This window comes from Clarias gariepinus, chromosome 19 (genome assembly GCF_024256425.1).
Source record: "Clarias gariepinus isolate MV-2021 ecotype Netherlands chromosome 19, CGAR_prim_01v2, whole genome shotgun sequence".
Classification (NCBI taxonomy): domain Eukaryota; kingdom Metazoa; phylum Chordata; class Actinopteri; order Siluriformes; family Clariidae; genus Clarias; species Clarias gariepinus.
In genome coordinates, this window is record NC_071118.1 from 16,120,155 (window position 1) to 16,141,499 (window position 21,345).

The window sequence follows — 21,345 nt, forward strand, 5'->3', positions numbered from 1 at the left end:
TGACTGAAATAACCACTTGTTATAACCGAGGTATGCAGCAAAGCATTTGTGAAGCCACAACACGCACAGAAGCAGAAGACCCCACCGGGTACCACTCATCTCCACTACAAATAGGAAAAAGAGGCTACAATTTGCACGAGTTCACCAAAATTGGACAGTTGAAGACTGGAAAAATGTTACCTGGTCTGATGTCTCGATTTCTGTTGAGACATTCAAATGGTAGCGTCAGAATTTGGCGTAAACAGAATGAGAACATGGATCCATCATGCCTTGTTACCACTGTGCAGGCTGGTGGTGGTGTAATGGTGTGGGGAATGTTTTCTTGGCACACTTTAGGCCCCTTAGTGCCAATTGGGCATCGTTTAAATGCCACAGGCTACCTGAGCATTGTTTTTGACCATGTCCATCCCTTTATGACCACCATGTACCCATCCTCTGATGGCTACTTCCAGCAGGATAATGCACCATGTCACAAAGCTCAAATCATTTCAAATTGGTTTCTTGAACATGACAATGAGTTCACTGTACTAAAATGGCCCCCACAGTCATCAGATCTCAACCCAATAAATTCAAATTCAAATTTTATTTGTCACATACACAATCATACACAGTACGATATGCAGTGAAATGCTTTAGACAACTGCCCGTGACCTTAAAATAAAAGACTATGAAATAGAAAAATAAATATGAAAAGGAAAACAGAAGGTAAATTTAACTAAGTAAGAATAAAATAAAATATAGAATTAAAATAAAATAACAACATAACTGTACAGTAATAAATTGAGTATAAATAGAAATGTCACGGATTTAAAGTGTTTAAAAGATTTAAAATGACAGTGCATCCGGGTAACAGAATGTCCAGGGGGTGTGCAAATATACTTGAAGTAACATATTTAAAGTGACTTGTGATAATTTAACTTAACTAATGTCCACGAATGTGTAGTTGTGCAGTGGCCACTAGTGTAAGTGAATATCCAGAATGTCCACAGTGAGTGCAAAAACCATGTGTGTGGATGTGCAAAATGGATCAGTACTGTGTGGTGTACTGATTAAGAGACCGTATCGCCTGCGGGAAGAAGCTCCTCCTCAGTCTCTCTGTGTTGGTCTTCAGGGAGCGAAATCGCTTTCCTGACCTCAACAGAGAGAACGGTCTATTGTTGGGATGGCTGAGGTCCTTCACAATCTTCCTGGCCTTGGTCCAGCACCGCCTGCTGTAGATTGCAGGTCAGGGAGCTCGGTGCGGATGATGCGCTCAGCTGATCGCACCACCCTCTGTAGAGCTTGTCTGTCCTGCATGGTGCTGTTCCCGAACCAGGTTGAGATGTTTCCCATCAGGATGCTCTCTATGGTGCAGGAGTAAAAGTTTCTGAGCACCTTGGAGGGCAGTCAGACGTCTTCCAAGCGTCTGAGATGGTAGAGATGCTGTCGGGCCTTTTTTACCACGGTGTTGATGTGACAGGACCATGACAGGTCCTGTGTGATGTGAACACCGAGGTATTTGAAGCTCTCCACTCTCTCCACTGGGCTCTCGTTGATGATGGGGGTCTTGTAGTTCCTTTCCTGCTTAGTGCTGAAGTCCACTATCAGCTTCTTTTGTCTTTCTGACGTTCAGGAGGAGATTGTTTCTCTGGCACCAGTTCTCCAGATTCCCAATCTCCTTCAGGTAGGCCGTCTTGTTGTTATCAGAGATCAGGCCCACCACGACGGTGTCCTCAGCAAACTTATTGATGGTGGTGGAGCTGGAAGTGGCCGCACAGTCATATGTGTACAAAGAGGACAGCAGGGGGCTCAGAACACAACCCTGGAGGACTCCAGTGCTGAGAGTGATGGAGGCTGAGACATATCTGCCCATCCCAATAGAGCATCTTTGGGATGTAGTGGAACGGGAGCTTTGTGCCCTGGATGTGCATGCCACAAATCTCCATCAACTGCAAGATGCTATCCTATCAATATGGGCCAAGATTTTTAAAGAATGCTTTTAGCACCTTGTTGAATCAATGCCACGTAGAATTAAGGCAGTTCTGAAGGCAAAAGGGGGTCAAACACCGTATTAGTATGGTGCTCCTAATAATCCTTTAGGTGAGTGTGTGTATATATATATATATATGTGTGTTTATTTACAGTAGGTAGTCAACGGGGAAGTCTATGACCGCCGTGCTTACCGCAGTTGCAAAACGACAGTGGGCAAAATAAATCAGTCAGATTTCAAAGTCATTTGTGAAATGACTGCCAGGTAGCGCAAAGTGACATTTTCATTTGCCGCAGTTTAAAAATATAATTAGACTTTTAGTCATAAAAAAGTCCTAACAATATGTTGTATCAAGGAAATAGAACAGTGATGGTAATTTCTACATCCAAATACTTTATACAACAAACATGAAAAATCTGAACATTTTACACAAAGGACCAATTTATTTTTTGAGTTATTCTCATGTTCTATTCTGAAAGTCTATTTTTCCAGTTTTCTATATTTAAAGTTTGATGTCTTAAAATTTATTTATTTTTAAATAACAGTAAACAGATTCAAACAGAGACAGGCTATACAGTGGGGCAAAAAGCAAATAAATTTTTAGTCAGCCACCAATTGTGCAAGTTCTCCCACTTAAAAAAATGAGAGAGGCCTGTAATTTTCATCATAGGAATACCTCAACTATGAGAGACAAAATAAGAAATAAAATTTAGGAAATCACAATGTAGGATTTTTAATGAATGAATTGGTAAATTCCTCGGAAAAATAAGTATTTGGTGACCTACAAACAAGCAAAATTTCTGGCTCTCACAGACCTGTAACTTTGTCTTTAATTAAGAGGCTCCTCTGTCCTCTAGATAGGACAAGCGCTGAGAAGAATCATGCAGACTGACATGTTTATCATGTTAACAATATAAATAACATAAATGTAAGCAAAAGGTTAGAGCTTCATTTCAGTTTTTACTTAATGTTTGCTGTACTGTTTTCTAAGTGAAAATAGTTTTAACTATTAAACCATCCAGCTGTTTTGGCTTATCAAGGTATTAATTTGCTCATTTAACTCTGCCAAATGATGTCAGACATAGCACAAAAATATGCATCACTGATGACGAGTGGATAGACAGCACGTGAAAAATGAATCAGGTGTCCAGATGGTGCGCTATTTATTGGGACATACATAAAAGAATGTTGCTAATTTTATACATTTTTTAGTATTTTAGTAGATAGTGGCCCATTCATTAACACTATTTTTTACAATTCCAATGCTTTTTATATACATAAAAATAGTTTACAGTTTAAATACTAAAGTAGTAGCAGCTTCAGTTACAATTTTTTTTATTTATTTAAACGCAGCTTTCTTTTGTCAGAGTTTTTAAAGGACTTGATCATTTTTTCTTTCAAAGCAAAAGCATGTGTCCATATCATACAAACACAGTTGCAAACACAGGGGGTAAACATGACCTAAACATATGCCACACATCAATCGCTTTAAGACTGAAAAAAGTATATACACTAACATATTATAAAGAACCTCATCAAAGCCCATTGCAAGATATAATGGTTCATATGCTAGTTCACAAAGCACCACATATTTATAAAAAGCTATTTATGAAATAAAAGGGTCTGTCAAATAAACACATTTACTAGGTTAACCAAAAAGAAGCTAAACAGTCATGTCTAATAAACAGTGTGTTCTATATTGTAGATGATGTAGCTCAATTTATGGCTCTTTATAGCTATAGCTATGTATAAACAAATCTGTTAGGAACCAAAATTATACTATATAAACAGAAGAATTAAAAAGATTGCTTTTCTTTAATGAGATAAAAATTTTAATGATTACAAGATCTGACTTTTTGTTCTCAGCTGCAGACTCAGTTTTTTTCATACAGAGCCCAAAACACTTTAATATTATCTTAACTAAACATGTGGGGGAGTGTGTAGAGGCCCTGAGTTATTGATGAGGACAGTTTGTCTTTACTCATCCATTTACGGTCAGAAAAGATTAATGTTTTATGCCTGATTTGTTTTTGAGAAACCACTCTTTGACTCATCAAACCTGCAGACTTGGTGTTTGGAGAAACACTGTCATTCCACAACGCAGCAATTTAATTCAAACAGATGTTTGGGGTAGTTTTCAGCTTATTTCCTGTTCCTGCTGACACATAATAAATAATAAATACACACTGATACAAAACAACACTGAATTAATTAGATATACGGAATATAATCGCTAGAATTATCTTTCAAGTACAAATATTGTATGGTTCTTTTTAATTTTAATATATTTTTCGCCAAATACAATGACCAATCATTTTGGAACAGACTGTTGAATCAGAATACTTCTCTTCCATGTTTTTCCCTTATGACCTTACCATAGTCAAACCAGAACTTTTGATTGTGCAGAATACACAGTTATAAAAGTAAAAACTGCCATTAATTTTTATATAATTCCGTACCACACTAATGCACTTATCCAAGTGTTTTACTAGAGCTTGGATACATTTACATTTAGGCATTTGGCAGACGCTCTTATCCAGAGCGACTTACATTATTATTATTTTTTTATCTTATTATACATCTGAGCAGTTGAGGGTTAAGGGCCTTGCTCAAGGGCCCAACAGTGGCAACTTGGTTGTTGTGGGGTTTGAACCTGGGATCTTCCGAACCGTAGTCCAATGCCTTAACCACTGAGCTACCCCCCCACATCAAGGTAGAAAGTTTTCTTAGTGCGCAAGAGACATGATCAGACTGTCTGCCTCATGTCTGAACTGCCGGCCTCCCAGGAACTCCTTCAATGGACAAAACATGTAGACATGGTTAAGTGCGAGGTTAGGACTGTAGGAGGATGTGGCATTAGCTCCCAGCTGAGTTTCTGTAATGTACAAGTGTTGATCATAAATGACTGTGTGTAAAGACAAATGTGACTATTAAAATGCTGCATATTTACAGGAATGGCTGCAGTGGACTCCGAGCCACATGGATGTACAGCCTTCTTTAAACTGTTTGCACCATTCAAATGTTTTACTATGGTTAAGTGTCTAATCACCATACTGTATTTATGTAATTATCAATCATTTTTAACATTAAAATTTAATTCTGCTTTGGCATGTACGCCCCTTGTACATATTAATCAAATCATTTTTATTAAAACAAACTTCTTTTAATTTCCCTGATGTTTTCCAAACATTAGTATACGTAATAAGTTTAAAATAAGTTATGTTTATCATGTGCTTCTAAGGCACATGATGCAAGCCAATTGCACCTTTCTGACCTGCTGTTCATGCTGAGTCATAGGTTGTGTAATATACTCAGACACAACTGCTTTCTGCTCACAGATGCCCAGGATTGGCTAGTGTCACTGTGAGGGGAGGCAGATTAAGGCACTCTTTCCATCCAGGGATTTCATTTCCATTTCAGCTAATTTGCCATGTTTACATCTCACCTGATGCTTGATGGGCCTGTTTTTTTTTTTATGTCCCTGCATTGATGGACACTTTATCCGTCCTATCACACCTCCTCAGTCCTTCATTTTTTTTTTTTACTTTCTCAAGCAATATAACAATTTGTGTTTTTTGATTAGGATTGACTGGCCATGCTGAGGAGAGCTTTCCCTAAAGTAGTTTTACTCATTGATTATCTTGCCACATGCCTTCAGGGCAGATGTAGTGTTGTTTAACTAGTAATGTACTTAATTTATCTATGCAGGGTAAGACAAAGGTGTACAGTATTTCCAGTTTATAGCTTTAGATTTTGAGCTCAGGCTTTGTATGTGAATGTTTCCTTCAACCTTCCCAAACATTATGAAGATTGACTATAAAAACTCCCTTTAGCTGTGGAGGAGTGTATGTGTATATGTATGTATGTGTGTGTGTGTGTGTTCATGCCCAGTGTTCCTGGGATAGTCTCCAAATCTACTTGACCTTGATCAGGATCATGATACAGAAATGTTTCATGTCAAGTTGTTCCTTTTCTATCGTTTTAAAGGTTAAAAAGAATAAGTAAGTAAAATCTTGATCCCAGTTTTTCCCATTTCTTAAATCTTTCCTGGTAGTGTTTTAGTTTGGGGCAACAGTAATTTAAGAAACTTTTAATTTTTATCTTCCATTCCATGTGGAAAGTTTGCATTGGTTTACACAAACTACTGTTGCCCAAAACTAAAACACCACCAGGAAAGATTTGATAACTGGGAAAAACTAGGTCAAAGAATAAAATTACTGGACATAATAACCCTTTACACTCAGATGCATAAATATCATAAATATTCCTAACAACTCATACATTCTTATTTGGATGCCAGGCATTCTACAGATTCAGCTTCAGACTCATTCTTACCTGTGAGAAACATTAATAACGAGCTTATAATAGGAATTAATGATTAGCTGGTGACATGTTAAGTATTAAGTTAGGTAAGAGTTAAGCTACAAACATGACCGTTTTTTTTAAGGTGATTATTGTATTCATTCATTGGTCAAAACTTTTATCGTTTTTTTTTTTTTTCTTTTTAAGAAAGCAGAATGATATTCAAACATACAATAGGAAGGTGTCGGGGGCCCTAACGAACGAACGAACGAACAAACGAAAAAGTATGGAAGAATGATATTTAACAAAAAATCTCAGCTGAACAGAGATATACCCCCCACCACCACCTTCCCACCACCTCAACTTCGCCACGCGCTTTGACTCCATCCCATAACGCCACCCCGGTAACTATAGTAACCCCTGGTGACGCATCGATAGGGTCTCGCGGTGAACAGGGCAGGGCACGTAACTCCCGCGCCAGTGATAGGTCAGCTGGGAGACTGACGGCACCTGCTCGTGTCCTTCCTCACACCCTGGAGTTGTAGCGGATACAGCGAGCATCCATCCTGTGCAGCTGCCGCCTTCCCGCCTCCGTCCTGTCGCCTTTAGCCGCCTCGTGCGGTTACGCTGCAGGGGTCTGAACGCGCATGTCAGTTTTATCAGCTCTCCGAGACGAGATGTCTGTGAAACTTGCCGTAGTGGTGCTGGCGTTGGCTGTACAGCGCAGCGGCGACGCGGCGGATTCCTCCGACTCCCATGAGAGCTCCTCCCAGGAGAGACCCCTCACCGCGCAGAAAAGAAGACTGTCCCTGAAGGACACAGGTAGGCCTTACGGAACACACACATGCAAGTTTTCTGGGGTTAACTTCGTGGTCCTGTACAGGGTTTTTTTTTTTTTTGTTTGTTTTTTTACACCCAAAAGCGCATCAAGTTCAGATAATCACCTTAAACACTATCTTCCCCTGTGTGTGTGTGTGTGTGTGTGTGTTTGCGTGTGTTAGCCATAATGAGATTTATAGTGTGTAGCAAAAAATCTATTAACCTAAATCACCTGAACTCAGAGGACGATGTCGGAAAGCAAAAACACATCTTAACGCACCAGACTAATGGCGCTTTTCCACTGCATAGTACGGCACGGCACGGTTCAGTTCAGCTCACTTTTGGGGGGTTTTCCACTGGGAACAGTACCTGGTACCTGGTCCTTTTTTTAGTACCACCTCAGCCGAGGTTCCAAGCGCGCCGAACCGTTACCAAAACGTGACGTGTAAACTCTGCTGGTCACTGATTGGGCGGAAAAAATCGTCATTACTGCGTCACTGAACTTGCGACACGAGACACAACAGAACCACTAGTATTATTAGCAGAGCCAGCGAAGGATCGGACGCACCTTTTTGTACTGTATTAACTAAAAAAATGGCTGTTTCATGGTCTATTGAGGAAGTACAGACGTTCCTCTCGTTGGTAGCGGATCCAGCGAGAGCTTGATGGGGCGACGCGAAATGAAAAAGTTTTTCAGGAGGTCGCTAAGCTCTTGGCCGCACACGGCTACCATCGGACTTACAAACAGTGTAGGGACAAGTTAAAAAAAATTAAAAGCGACTACAGAAGTATAAAAGACCACAACAGTCGGAGTGGTTTAAACAGGCGGTCGTGGAAGTGGTTCGGCCAAATGGACGCAATCTACGGAGGCAGACCAACGAGCAATGGAAGGGACGGTGCCCTGAACTCGGAGAACACGATCGAGGATGGTACGTTGTGTTTTTTTTTTTATAACGCTTGAAATCCTAACTTTACTGATTTTATTGACCGTCGATTCTTATTTTATATCGCAATTTGACTGTAAAATCAAGGCCTAATAAAGCACGAAGTCCTAGTAGCTAACATGTATCAGTGGTAGTGATATTGTTCATGATGTTCATGGTTTTTTTGTTGTTGTTGTGTTGCAGTAATTTGTGCATTCCCAACTAATTAGACAAACTTTGCGTTTCAGACTCATTGTCCACGATCGATTCACTTGTACTTTCTACATGCAAGGACGACGACCCCTCTTCCCAAGCGGTGCTAGCAGCGTCTCCACCACGCCCGCCAACACCATCACCCTCCAGCTGCACGGCGACACCGCAGCGTGTGTTAACGGGTACAATACTCATTTGATACTTCATATATCATAATATGTACAAATAGGATATCACAATATAGGATATATATCCTTATAAACCGTGTCTCATGAACTACTGTTGCTTACCATAAATAGTGTAATACCATAAATATTATACAATACCATAGATACTGTAAATGTAATTGAGTAAAATCACATTAATTTCAAAAATAATTTCTCTCATTCTCACTCCAATTTTCTACGCTCTGTTCCAGGCAAGAGGAAACGGAGCCTGCACCATCAGGAACATCTTGCTGCATTAAGAGAGATGCAGGTGGCAGACATTGAGCAGCAGGAGCTGAACCGTGCCCAGAGGGAGCGCCACTTGCAGATGGCACTGGAAGAGGCCAAACAAGCGAGGGAGCAGGAAGCGGCCTTGAGGGCAGAGGAACACTCTCAGGCGGCTGCTTTCAATCAAGCATTCCTCAATGTTATGGGGATGCTTGTCCAGGCAATGAGTGGCCGACGGGAATAGAACTCTCTTGCTGACTAATGCCATAGGTGTTTTTGTGTTTTTTTTTTTTTTTTTTTGATAATGTTTGCACTACATGTCTGCACACTGTTAACAGTTTCTTCTGTTAACGTAAAAATTTATTTTGTTCTACTTGTCTGTTGTATGTCCGTTGTGCACTACGTGCATGTGCACACTGTTTAAAGTTTACAGTTTATATTTTCACTACTTATATTTTTATTTTTTGCACCTTGTAAATTTTTAGTGTTTTCTGGTCATATTTTTACCTGTAAAATTGTGTTGTGCTTTAATAAAAACAATCTGATCAAATACGTGTAGCCCAAGACTATATTAAAGATTTATTATTGTATGAGCAGGTAAGGTACCTCCTGATAAAGACAAATGGTTAATGCCGACACAATACAAACCAAAAAAAAAAGGAATACACTGTAAAGTTTGAACTGGTGTTTAAAAATTTATTGATAATACACTTTACAGAACATGCTACGTGAATAGTTAGCTACTCAAGTAACGCATCAGACCTGCACGGACATCCCTGCCCTCCTCCTCTACAGCCTGTGGCACTGCCACCACAGTCTCTGCTGCTGGGGTTTGATCTCACCATGACTCTCACACAGGCTATGTAGAGCACAACATGTCAGCACCATGGACTACACAAGGTTGACAGCACAGTCATTTTTCATAATGCATCGCCATCTTCCTTTTAATCGACCGAAGGCATTAACCACATCGCGTGCTGGTTAACGAATTAGCTCTGGGACCAACATGGTTTCTGCTGCTGCACAGAACTCCTGAACACACCGACACACAGTTGTTATGCTTACACCTTTCTTTAAAGGTACACACACACGGAGGTTTGTGTCCCGTCGCTCCATCGCTGGACGCAGTTTGTTGCATAAGTGGATGAATGTTTCTTCAGACATTCTAAAGATCTCCAGCCACTGAGTGTTTGTAAAACCGGGAACAATCACATCCCACCACTCTGAAGCACGATCTGTAATATACAGAGTCTGCATTTTAATGTTACACTGGCAGTTAAGTTTATTATATGCTTAGCAACAGTGATAAAAGTTAGCTAGTGATGAGCTTTTTTTTAGATGCTTACCCTTGTGCGTCGCCGAGATAACAAGTTGTCGGTGTCTTCGTGTTGTTGTAAAAGTTCCCAAACTCGCTTGTCTTTTTTAGCTGTGTTTTCTTTGGCTGCCATCAGCCTCTTTTGAAACAAACTCCTTCGTCTTGCTGTTAAAAACATCCACATGCCGAGAATGAAGAACACCATTCCGTCCATATGCTCCATTGTTGTGTGTTTGTTGTGGCGCGTTTAGATGATGTCACGGCAGTAAAGGCGGCGCAACTATGACAACACGTGAATAATCACGGCCACTCTAAAGCGGTACTAAACTGCAGTGGAAACGCAAACTGAGTCGAACTGAGCCATGCGGTGTCGTACCACGCAGTGGAAAAGCGCCATAACTGAACCAGAAAAGCGCACTTCGTTCTTATTCATACTCTGGATTGTTTAATTATACTATCACTATAAAAGTAAACAGTGTATATAGACCTTTATTGTGATCTGTGCAGTGTTAGAGTACTTGGATTACTTTTGAATCTTTTAAACTTTTCTCAAACTAGTTACTTTTATCAAAATGTACCTGATTACCTTTTAATTTTGTAATGTAATTACTTACTTTGAAAAGTAACGTCCCCCAACACCGGATCTGTGTGTGTGTGTGTGTGTGTGTGTGCCGCTCCTGTGTGGATGTAGCGCAGATGCAGCAGTGTTTGCTGAGCGCTGGAGATGTCGGCTGCTCTGCGTTTCAGTGCTTCACTAACAACTCGTGTGAGATCCGCGGACTGCATGACATCTGCATGAACTTCCTGCACAACGCCGGCAAATTCGACTCTCAGGTAAGAAGCACACGCCATACACCGGTAACTCCACACTGCTCAGGAGAAGACTAGTGGACAGGCTCGTGCTGAAGTCCAGTCCAAGAGGAGGACCAGTCAGTGTAAAGCACAGGATGGGGAATATGCTGTTCATAACCAACTGATCAAATTCGTATGTTAATTGCCAGGTTTGTTGGGTGTGTTTAAGTGTAGGTGAATTAGCAAAGTCAAATCCTCTCGGCTAGGGAGATAAGTCACTTTGTCATCATTACTCTCTCTGGAGCTGCAAGTTTCTCAGCTGCACATCTGCTTAGGATGGGTTTCTCACACACCATGCGGGAGGTTAATTTCACACCCAATGTGCAAACCCCAGCCACTGGATGCAGTGCCGGACCCAAGCCCGTATAAAATAAGTGGGTTGCATCAAAACCGCCATAACCATGCCAAGTTGTGTGTGTGTGTGTGAGTGTGGATATGATGGTCCGCTGTGGCGACCCCTTGGCCCGGAGAAGCAAAAAGACTAACAATAATGTATTAACATCTGCTTGCACCCCTTTCCTATAATCACCATGGACATACAGGTCACACCTTTCCTTGAATATATATTGCCTACTGCTTTGTGTTTAGTTGTGTTTTAGAGCACCATTGACAGCTGGGATAGAAATAAAAATGCTATTCATTCATCTTTAGTAACCGATGGTCAGGGTTGTCCTTGATCCAGAGCCACTGGCATGGAACTAGTAGTAGACAGACATAATTCGCCACTGGTGGTTGTAACCCTCCAATAATTAAAACTCCCCAATTTATCCCCAAACATCAGACCAAAATGACTTATTAAAATGACTGTTATAAAACATGCTGTAGTGCTTGGCTTGATAAAACATAAATGGCAAAGAAATAATAACATCCCCTAAACCTACGTTTTAATATTTGCTGCAGGGCAAATCATTCATCAAGGATGCACTAAAATGCATGGCACATGGCTTGCGTCACAAGTTCAGCTGTATCAGTCGCAAGTGTGTTTCCATGAAGAAGATGGTGCTTCAGCTGCAGCGTGAGTGCTACAACAAACACAACCTCTGTTCAGTGGCCAGAGAGAACATCAATGTTATGATGGAGATGATCCACTTCCAGAATCTCTTTCCTAAAGGGTATATGCTCTACTTTTAAACTTACAGCAGTGTGTCTAATTGTCAAGTGCCGTAACACAGTGATTAACATTTTTTCATACAGGAAGTTACATTTTTTTTTATCCCTCTCCATCATATCTCTAGGCCTTATGTGGAACTGGTAAACATCCTCCTGGGCTGTGGTGAGGAGGTGCGTGCCGCCATTACCCACCGTATTCATACCCAGTGTGAGCAGAACTGGGGCGCCTTATGTGCCAGCCTAACCCTCTGTCTGCCTGACCACAGCAGGATCCAGACTGAGCCTAATACCAGCAGTACCAACTTGCTGCTTACTGCTGGTCCTCCTCTTCCACCGCCTAATGGACAGCAGGTTTAGATCCTCCATAAAGACGTTTCCTAGCCTTCAGTGCCTCCATTGCACCACAGTGCAGCACATCAAGCAGGTCTTTTAATGACACTCTAATTAATGAATGTATAATGTACAGTATTGTTACTACCATAGTGCAACTGTATACTTTGATAATGGCATGTTAGAATGGTAACAGCCCATGAAGTGAAAATGCATTTCATACAAACCAGAAGCCTCTCTACGTTCCTGTTTAAGCACAGACTGGTGTCAGGAACGTTGTGCAGAAAGAACACTCTAACCAGCAGTCTTTTAAGCTCAAGTGACCACAGTAGCTAAAAATAAGACCTCACTACCATGTTTTATTAGAGTAAATTCATGGCATTATTTCACTAGAGTACAATACACTGACCAGCCATAATATTACAAAATTAAAACCTTAATCCCAATATTGTGTCGGTTTCCCTTGTGCCACCAAACCAGCTCGGAGACATTGATGCAGGAATCCACAAGACCTCTGAAGGTGTCATGTGGTATCTGGCACTAGAACATTAACAGGAGATCCTTTAAGTGCTGTAAGTTGCAAGATGGAGGCCTCCGTGGATCAGACTTAGCAGTCCAGCTGCTCAGTATTTGGAGGCTAGATCAACAACCTTGAGCTGTGATAAACATATTATATACAAAGGTGTATACGATTATTCTATCATTTTAAGCGATTTGTGCTACATTGGATTTTCTTTGATTGGGAGAAGGCCGGACAGGGTAACCTTTGCTCCCCACAAGCAAAGATGAGCCTTAAGTCCCCTTAATTATGTCACTAGTTTACCAGTATATAATTGATAATATTATGGCTGATCAGTGTATGTTCAAGCTCTGATCCACTTTTAGTTTTGTACAGTCTCTCCTCATGCCAAAGTTGAATTAGGCTCGGGAATGTTTATCTTATATACACTGAATATATTGGGCGTTTTTTTCTGGGGGTTTTTGGTCATTTTTTATGATTCTGTGCCAGTTAATGAAGAAAAACTGTGATTTGCAACTATGATATCTACTGAAATTGAATAACTGATATCCAGCTACATAACAGCTAAAGAAAATAAAATGTTTCTTAAAAAATGTTATCAAGTACAACATAAAAAAAAGAACAGTCAGTTTTTGGCCAATGATATGTGTATGTATAATGATGAACATTTTTGCTATTAAATATGGGTGATGTAGCAACTTAAATTTATGAGAAAATGTAAATGTTTTTAATATAGATGTTTAAAATAAAAACGTGACATACTTCAGTGCAGAATTTGACACTATGGTAATATTTGGTATCTACCTCATATTTTTAATGTTTAATTTTTAAAAAGATGTTTTAATTGTACAGAGGTCATATCACTCTCTGTTTAATTGTACAATTTGTATTATTTATTTCTATTTTTTGAATGTTATGCATGACTTTGTTTTGTACCACAATTTTTAAGGTACAGCAATATTATTATAATTTGTTAGGTACGAAGTATTACGTTGTCATTTTATTGTATTCTTTACTACTTTTATTGTATTATTTATACATTGTTGGGTCAAAACTAATTTTTCTTATATTTTTGGTACTTCATGAAAAAAAAATCCATTTTATCCATAAACAGATTTTTCCCTATAAAATAAATTTCCCAATAAATGATGTCTAAGATACACGTGTGTGTATGTTTTTAAATTATTGGGTTGTGACACTTTCTGTACATTTCCATCTACTCTAATAATACTTCTTAGTAAAGAATCCCAACAATATAGATAAAGTCAAAAGTTAAATGATATAAAAATTCAGACATAAAAATCAGTTTATGTTTATTAAACAGTCATGAGGTCACTGAAAGTGAATTAAATATCCTAAATAAGGTAACATTGTCACAGTGGAGTCATCTAAACTATACTATCCCTGAATACAAGTTTACAGGATGCCACAGGAATACAATTGAGAAACCAGTCGCCATGCTCAGAACAATTTCTGAGTGGCAACACAGTGCTGAAGAAAAGGTTTGGAATTCCCTCTGCTACAAATCTGATGCGACTAATCACTAATTAACACAGTCGAAGTGGGTGTGTTCAAGCAGGACAGATGAAGAGGGAGGGTTGGAAACCTGTGCTCTATTATGTCTAATTTTACAGGGGGGTGACCTGTTCTCAGTAATTGACAAAGTAATAGTAAAAATTAAATGAAAAACACTACAGCACCCTCCAGTGGTCTGACTGAGAAACACTATAAGGTATTAACATTAAAAGCACCTCTTTAATAAATACTACCAGAATTTCAGCCAAGACTAGCAGGCGCAATGCAGTGTAACTACAAATTGAATGTTTCTTTTTACTTCCTTTAAAAAAGCTAGGCACAATTAACACTGTATAAAACTGTAAACTGTTTACATAGGCTTAAATATGGCTCAGCAAATAAAGTTTTAACACTTCGAAATGTAACAAGAGAAGGCACTTCTATACACTGGTTTAAAGGCATCAGGGTTTTACTTAATGTGCCTCCTACTAAGTGCAATAAATATGTCTTTAAAGACTATATCTCACAATGCAATAAACTGCACATGCACCATGCAGTTACTTCATAATTGCCTTTAAACTTTTTTGGATTTTTGCCGAAATGCTCACATTGTTTTATTTGCATGAAGTCAATTTAAATTGAGTACAAAAGTGTGCTAGGCACTGCATTATAATTCAGGAGATGCAATCGGCATGTTAAACTTAAATGATGGAAAAACTGGCAACTAGAACACACTTTCCTCCCAGGTCCAGATTTAAGCTTAAAGGGAGAAAAGAGAAAAATTTCAGGTTTAAGCACATGCACACAGTACCATAATTTAAGTATTTGCATATCGCAAAAAAAGGCACTTGATATATTTTAGCTCTAAATGAAAGGGAAGAGTCTCTTTTTCAGGATGTAGAGTACAGTTGAAAAAAACAGAGCAAGTGCAAGAAAGATGAGCAGCTTGTCTGTGAGTTCACGCCGATTGTACTTCAGGATGAGTTTCTGTCCCAAATGGATGGTGGCCGTCATTGCTTTAAACTCTTCATTTGTTTCCAGTACTGATCTTGATGATGTAGCTGTTAAAAGATGGATTAGGTCATTAACTGAGGCACATTTTTAGTCATTAACTTTAACATTAGCATGTGGCCATAGTTCTATTGTATTGAAAGGTGTTAAGTTAAGGAGAGGTGAAGCATTTTGCAATGTCAGTTTAAAAATCTTTGATTGCAGATTGTTGCCCTGTTTGTTTTAGGAAATAAATGAGAGATCACATCCAGTGAGAAAAAAAGCACTGATTAACATCACAGATTTCAGGCTTTTGGAACCTGCTAGTGGTAATTCCAGTCAGCTACGAGGGAACTAGTCAGGTAAGGTACTGATGTTGAGCGAGGAGACCAAGTGAATAGTCAGAATTTCAGTGCATCTTATAATTGCTCACTGGGGTTGAGGTCAGGGCACCGTGTAGGCCACTTCAGTTCTTCCACACCAACTGTACAAACCATGCCTTCACAGAGCTGACTTTGTGACTTTCTTAATGGCTCAGTCAGAGTCTACAGACATAAACCTGTGGAATGATGTGAAAAGGGCTGGGCACCAAAGAGCTCTTCAGCATTTGAATATTGTTCCAAGAATATATTATATTATATTATATTATATTATATAAGACATATGTTAGTATATAACAGGTACTGGGTACCAATCTTTTGCCAGGGCACACATGGATACTCACGCGTGCATTCATCCACTATGGGCAATTTGGAAACACCAATTAGCCTAATCTGCATGCACCCAGGAAAACATGCACATGGAGGCGGGAATGCAACAGAACAACAGTGCTAATCACTAAGTCACCGTCCCACCTTTATAAATACCCATGTAAACAAAATCTTTTTTTGACCAGAGCTGCAGAAGGCTTGTGGCTGTGGCTTGTGTAGACTTTCTAAGGGCACCGTGCTGACCTGAAGCCTATTTCCTACAATGTTTCCAGGCAAAATGAAAGTGACAGTTAACAAAGCAATAGTTATATTGCAAATAAAAAAATCCTGCAATTTAACAATGGTGTCTAGACTTTTTACATCTACTGTAATCACAGTCAGTCAAATAGTGTTAACCATCCAGGGTTACATTCAACTAATTGTAGATTTATATTACTCAGACGATGAACATCGGATTTATGGTTTTAATTAAATATTTAAAGCATGGCTATTCAGCAACCTTTTTTTCTGAAGGCCAAATTTTCAAAAGGTACATTAAAAGAGGGACAAACATTTCCATTTACTATTCAACCCATTATTTGGAGGCCACTTAAAAAAAGTGAAAGGCAACTTTTTTCCCCCACCCCTACTCCTCATTTAAGTACATTCAAGTAATAGGAGACGTCCGTTGTAAAGCAAACCTGTAACATGAACCCAGTGTTCACATTTACATTTTTAACAATTGTCCAGTATTTGCATCAGAACCATGGTGGCTTTTTGTGATGGCTTTCCTGTGTGAAAAGTGATAATCTCCTCCCTAAGCTCTTTATTTTTGAGTGCATTTGCCTTGCTAAGCACACATTATATTAAATTATATAATAGTAGATCACTGTGGCTCACATCTGCAAATAGTTGATGAAACCAGTGGTGCTGATGATGATATCTTCATCTAATAAAGGTTTATCCTGAGCCCATCCTAGTTCGTGCTTTTTGAGGGATAAATGAGGCAGTAAAGTGACAGTAATTTTAAATTGATTAACAATTAGATCAGAGGGTCAACATCATAAACAGCCTAAAGAAAGCCCATGCACAAACTGTGTTCTTACCCAGCGTTCCAATGGTTTCCTCACTTTGCTTGACCTGTTGGGCCATCATTCGGCTGATGCTCATCAAGCTCTCAGTGATGTCACTGGAAGTCGATGCCAGGCTCTCCTTTGTAACCTTTCTATCATCAAATAAAATAAGAATTTAAGTAAGGAGGTTAACTAGGAGAAACCAGAACAGCTCCAAAGTACCTTGTGAGGGAGTTTCTATGAGAATCTGGAAGGACAAAACAACATCCTTCCTTCAGTTGATGTTTAGATGGTGTTGATAGACACTGCTCTCTAACAAATAGATCCAACATTTTCCCACAAAGATGTTCAACCTGGTTAAGATCTGATGACACACTGCTCGCCCATGTCTGTCACTAAACATCACAGAAAACACACTAGCGTTTTTGTTATTGACAGCACTATCGTGAGGTTTATGATGAGATGGCCCACAAAGAGGAAGTGAGGCAGCTTGAGGTCTTGTGCAAGGACAAAAATCTCTCTTGAAATGTCTGCAAGACTAAAAGGATGTTTGCTGACTTGAGCATCTCAGCTGCCTCTTCACACTGGAGGTGCTGCAGTAAAAAAATTCAAGCCTTTTTGGAATGCAGATGACAGAACTTAACAACATAACAGTGCTGCACACTTGTTCTCCTTTGTTTCTGCAATGTGTCATTCTGCCCTATGGTGTTACTGTTTGCTACGGAGACCGCACTGTTTCGAATGTTTTCACATGGGTGCACAGAGAACATGCATGAGGGGCGCTCTCTATTGTGAGCGCGCTTGTCGCACATCTCTATTTAAAATTACAAAGACTTTCACAATACACAGCAATCTAGTCTGAGAAATGGCACAGTGTGCATTGAATTAGCTGCGTAAATGTTGGCACAAAAAAAGGTGTGGTCTGTAGACGGACAACCTGAGCTTTTCTTTGCATATTTGTACCGTGACGTTCTCACACCATAGGGAACGTAATGTATGCTGACAGAAGACATCAAAGTCTTGCTTTTCCGTGCCCGCAGGACAGAACGTGAAAGCCTGTTAGCCATTTCCTAAATAGCTAATTTTATAGAGCTAGCTAACAGGATTACCTGTTAGGATTGTGATCCTTATGTGTCGCCCCTGGTCTGCAGGCAGGCAGCACAATAAGTGAAGGGACAAAAATATACAATCCCCTCACTAAAGGACATTAGGTGTAATAGGTTATTTATTGCATTAAACAACTGCATTGTCTGTCATTGTTTTACCTATGGTCTGGTTTAAGGTCATCCATGTTAATGATGCCAAACTTTATTTTGTTCCTTATTTTATCAGCAGGAATGACAATAATGCCTACTTGACGGAGTGTTGTGCCCTGCTGTCCAGGGTGTATTCCAATTTGTTAAGAGAGGCTTCAGATCCATGAATTAATAAATGAATGAATGAACGAATGAACGAACAATTGTTCACACACTCGTACTCTCAGCAAAATAAAAAACACTTTTATCCAAAGCAGTAGTGATCTTATTCTGGTTGTTTTAGGTTATGGCTGAAGGCTATCCCAGACGTATCCAATTCCTATTAAGTTTGTAAGCTACCTTTGTTAGCCTGTTTCTAAATCAATTTAAGCTTAATTACATCTTCCTATTAATTTACATTTAAACCTTTCCACAATCTTAAATTCTATTTGCTTAGTTTAAATTTTAGTACTTGTGACATCACGGGTTCTCGCAACTAGACCAGCACAGTTTAGGGGCCGGTTCGGTGCTTATTTTAGGGCACCGGCACCAATTTTTTGGGGGGGAAAAGCGCGCCACTGGTTCCAAAATTGGGAACTGGCACGGAACTCCAGCACTCGTCCTCAGAAAGGAAATAATGGATCGCTGATGATCTCCGAAAGTATTTAAAGCCAATTGGAAACAGTTAGTTTCCCTTAAAATGTAGTACTGAGAACATGACACACCTTTGCCTTACTGATGAGTCCCCACCGTGTAGTAGCTCATCTTTTTCCAGATTATCGATGGCCAGCTTGCAGGCCAAGTTGGCTTTCCTCCAGGCGGTCTGATTACTGGGACAGAGGAACAAAAACTATTTTGACAAAATGTATATTTAAAAAAAAATCATAAAATATAAAATGCAAAGAGCACATGAAGTCCTCTGAGCCTCTCACCTTAACATCTGTTTGCGATGACTTTCTGTTTCTGCCATTAAACTGTTCTTATCAGTCTCTCTGTCTTGTTCTTTCGCCATTTGTTCCAAATCCTACAATCAAGAGGGTACTATGATCAGCTGACCATTTGTCGCTGCTCATATCCACTAACACACAGAATGTTTAACTTAATGAACTATTCCTCACTCGAACAAGCAGAAACGATCAGTCACTCCAGATGCAGAAAAAGCCTTCAATAGGGTCAACTGGAGATTCCTGTTTTCCACATTAGAAGGGTTTGGCTTTGATGAGTAATTCATCAACTCAACTAAATTTAAATTCTTTACACAGAACCTTTGGCAACTGTCACATAGCTTCACACTATAGCAGGGGACTAGACAAGGATGTTCGCTCTCCCTCACCCTACACACCATTTTCATCAATCATCTGGCAGCAAGCATTTATAAAAAAAAAAAAAAACACATAAAAAGAACACTTTTATAATATACACCACAAAATCAGCCTTTACACAAATATGTTACTGTACTGAATGCTGGAAAAAGGGACTGCATGACAAACCGGTTAAAAAAAACAAATTATGCAATTTTATAATATCTCAAACATTAACATATACTCTCACTCACTCATCGTCTTTACCGCTTTATCCTGTATACAGGGTCACGGAGGGCCTGCAGCCTATCCCAGGAGACTTGAGGCAGGGTACACCCTGAACAGGTTGGCAATCTATCGCAGGGCACACACACACCTACATACAAACACCAGGTAATTTGGCAATTTGGGAACACCAATTAGCCTTATCTGCATGACTTGAACTGTGGGAGAAAACTGGAGCACCGGAGGAAACCCACCAAGTACGAGGAGAACATGCAAACTCCAGGCACGCAGACCCGAGGCGGGGATCAAACCTGGAGATTCAAAGGGGAAAGGCTAACCACTAAGACATCACACCACCCATTGACATATAATAAATGTTAAATTTAAATCTCTTGAATGTGACCAGCACAGCATGCATTGGCTGGGTAGTATGGGGTGTGGCAATGCACCAACGGCAGGGCTCGAACCCAGATCCTCAGATATGAAAATAAGCAACCTAGAGCCTTAGGAACCTGAGCCACCACTCTCACATCTTACATTTAATGTATTCTTGCAAAAAAATAGTTGCCCTTTAAGGTAGTTTAAGCATAAAACTTTGGTTTCATCCAAACCTTCACCAAGAAGCACCCTTGATGTTTCCTTAGTCATCTTATTATCCATGTTAAACATGCTATTATCATACACAGCCGGGTAACCGTGCTGCAATTATTATTAGTTAGGGGTGTGACTGAACACAGACTGAACCATACACACACAGACTGAACCATACACACACAGACTGAACCATACATACACAGACTGGACCATACACACACAGACTGAACCATACACACACAGACTGAACCATACACACACAGACTTACCAAACCATACACACACACACACACACACACACACACCACCCTCTCTCCTAGAGTTTTCCACACTTCCAGTGTACCCTTTGACCCGGATGTAGACTCTCCACTCACCTCCAGTCTCAGTCTCAGACGCTTTGATTTCTGCTTCACCTCAGCGTTCAGCCGCGTTAACACACTGTGCGGGCCGCCACATTCTCGTATATCCTGAGAGAAAAACAGGAGCTGAGTGGAAACACGAGGAGCACAGACTGTCCTGCTTCATACCCGCTCCGTAACATCATTATTTACTGCCGAGCTGAAGCGCTCACAGTGTAACACTAAACACTAAAACTAGCGAAGAGTCTGCTCAAGGCGTCCTACCTGAATGAGAGCTTTGACTTCTAAATCATATTTGATGATTTCTTGCAAACATATTCGCACCGAGACGTCGGAGGACGACGCCATCTTTGTTGTGGTACGTAGAGCGAAAAGGTCCAAAGAAAACGAAAACGCTTTTTTCCCCCCAGAGGAAATAATATATCAAGTGGAAACCAACTGCATGAACTCTTCATATTATAAACTTTACCCTCCTATTATCTTTGGTGTCAGTTTGACCCCATTCAGTGTTTAAAGTTAAAATAAATGACTGAAAATGTTTTGCTTCATATTCAGGGACTTTTATACATAAACCTGG

General features: G+C 39.9%; 3 protein-coding genes across 3 annotated transcripts; 2 read left to right on the forward strand and 1 right to left on the reverse strand.

The window, feature by feature from the left end:
* Window positions 1–6,820: 6,820 nt before the first annotated feature.
* On the forward strand, window positions 6,821–13,568 carry stc2b (stanniocalcin 2b). The gene is made up of 4 exons (XM_053478513.1): window positions 6,821–7,093; window positions 10,667–10,809; window positions 11,728–11,939; window positions 12,063–13,568. Exons 1-4 carry the CDS (start codon window positions 6,919–6,921, stop codon window positions 12,292–12,294), a joined length of 762 nt encoding a protein of 253 aa, XP_053334488.1. The 5' UTR covers window positions 6,821–6,918; the 3' UTR covers window positions 12,295–13,568.
* LOC128507528 (uncharacterized) lies at window positions 7,390–9,198 on the forward strand. The gene is made up of 3 exons (XM_053478514.1): window positions 7,390–8,019; window positions 8,262–8,408; window positions 8,645–9,198. Exons 1-3 carry the CDS (start codon window positions 7,941–7,943, stop codon window positions 8,902–8,904), a joined length of 486 nt encoding a protein of 161 aa, XP_053334489.1. The 5' UTR covers window positions 7,390–7,940; the 3' UTR covers window positions 8,905–9,198.
* Window positions 13,569–14,083: 515 nt separating the features above from the next.
* Window positions 14,084–21,141, reverse strand: bnip1b (BCL2 interacting protein 1b). The gene is made up of 6 exons (XM_053477816.1): window positions 21,033–21,141; window positions 20,784–20,876; window positions 19,222–19,313; window positions 19,015–19,119; window positions 17,088–17,206; window positions 14,084–15,363 (listed from the first exon to the last, which is right to left on the reverse strand). The coding sequence occupies exons 1-6, from the start codon at window positions 21,114–21,116 to the stop codon at window positions 15,167–15,169; spliced, it is 690 nt and encodes a 229-aa protein (XP_053333791.1). The 5' UTR covers window positions 21,117–21,141; the 3' UTR covers window positions 14,084–15,166.
* Between the last annotated feature and the right edge of the window lie 204 nt (window positions 21,142–21,345).

What these genes read in the sequence shown, in the direction of transcription:
- stc2b (XM_053478513.1), top strand. Translation starts at nt 6,919, where the DNA reads ATGTCAGTTTTATCAGCTCTCCGAGACGAGATGTCTGTGAAACTTGCC. An exon ending in ACTGTCCCTGAAGGACACAG is followed by an intron (nt 7,094 to 10,666) that starts GTAGGCCTTACG and finishes GTGTGGATGTAG; the next exon opens with CGCAGATGCAGCAGTGTTTG. An exon ending in CCGGCAAATTCGACTCTCAG is followed by an intron (nt 10,810 to 11,727) that starts GTAAGAAGCACA and finishes TATTTGCTGCAG; the next exon opens with GGCAAATCATTCATCAAGGA.
- LOC128507528 (XM_053478514.1), top strand. Translation starts at nt 7,941, where the DNA reads ATGGACGCAATCTACGGAGGCAGACCAACGAGCAATGGAAGGGACGGT. An exon ending in GGAGAACACGATCGAGGATG is followed by an intron (nt 8,020 to 8,261) that starts GTACGTTGTGTT and finishes TTTGCGTTTCAG; the next exon opens with ACTCATTGTCCACGATCGAT. An exon ending in ACCGCAGCGTGTGTTAACGG is followed by an intron (nt 8,409 to 8,644) that starts GTACAATACTCA and finishes GCTCTGTTCCAG; the next exon opens with GCAAGAGGAAACGGAGCCTG.
- bnip1b (XM_053477816.1), bottom strand. Translation starts at nt 21,116, where the DNA reads ATGGCGTCGTCCTCCGACGTCTCGGTGCGAATATGTTTGCAAGAAATC. An exon ending in AAGTCAAAGCTCTCATTCAG is followed by an intron (nt 20,877 to 21,032) that starts GTAGGACGCCTT and finishes TTTTTCTCTCAG; the next exon opens with GATATACGAGAATGTGGCGG. An exon ending in GGAAACCATTGGAACGCTGG is followed by an intron (nt 15,364 to 17,087) that starts GTAAGAACACAG and finishes ATCTTTTAACAG; the next exon opens with CTACATCATCAAGATCAGTA.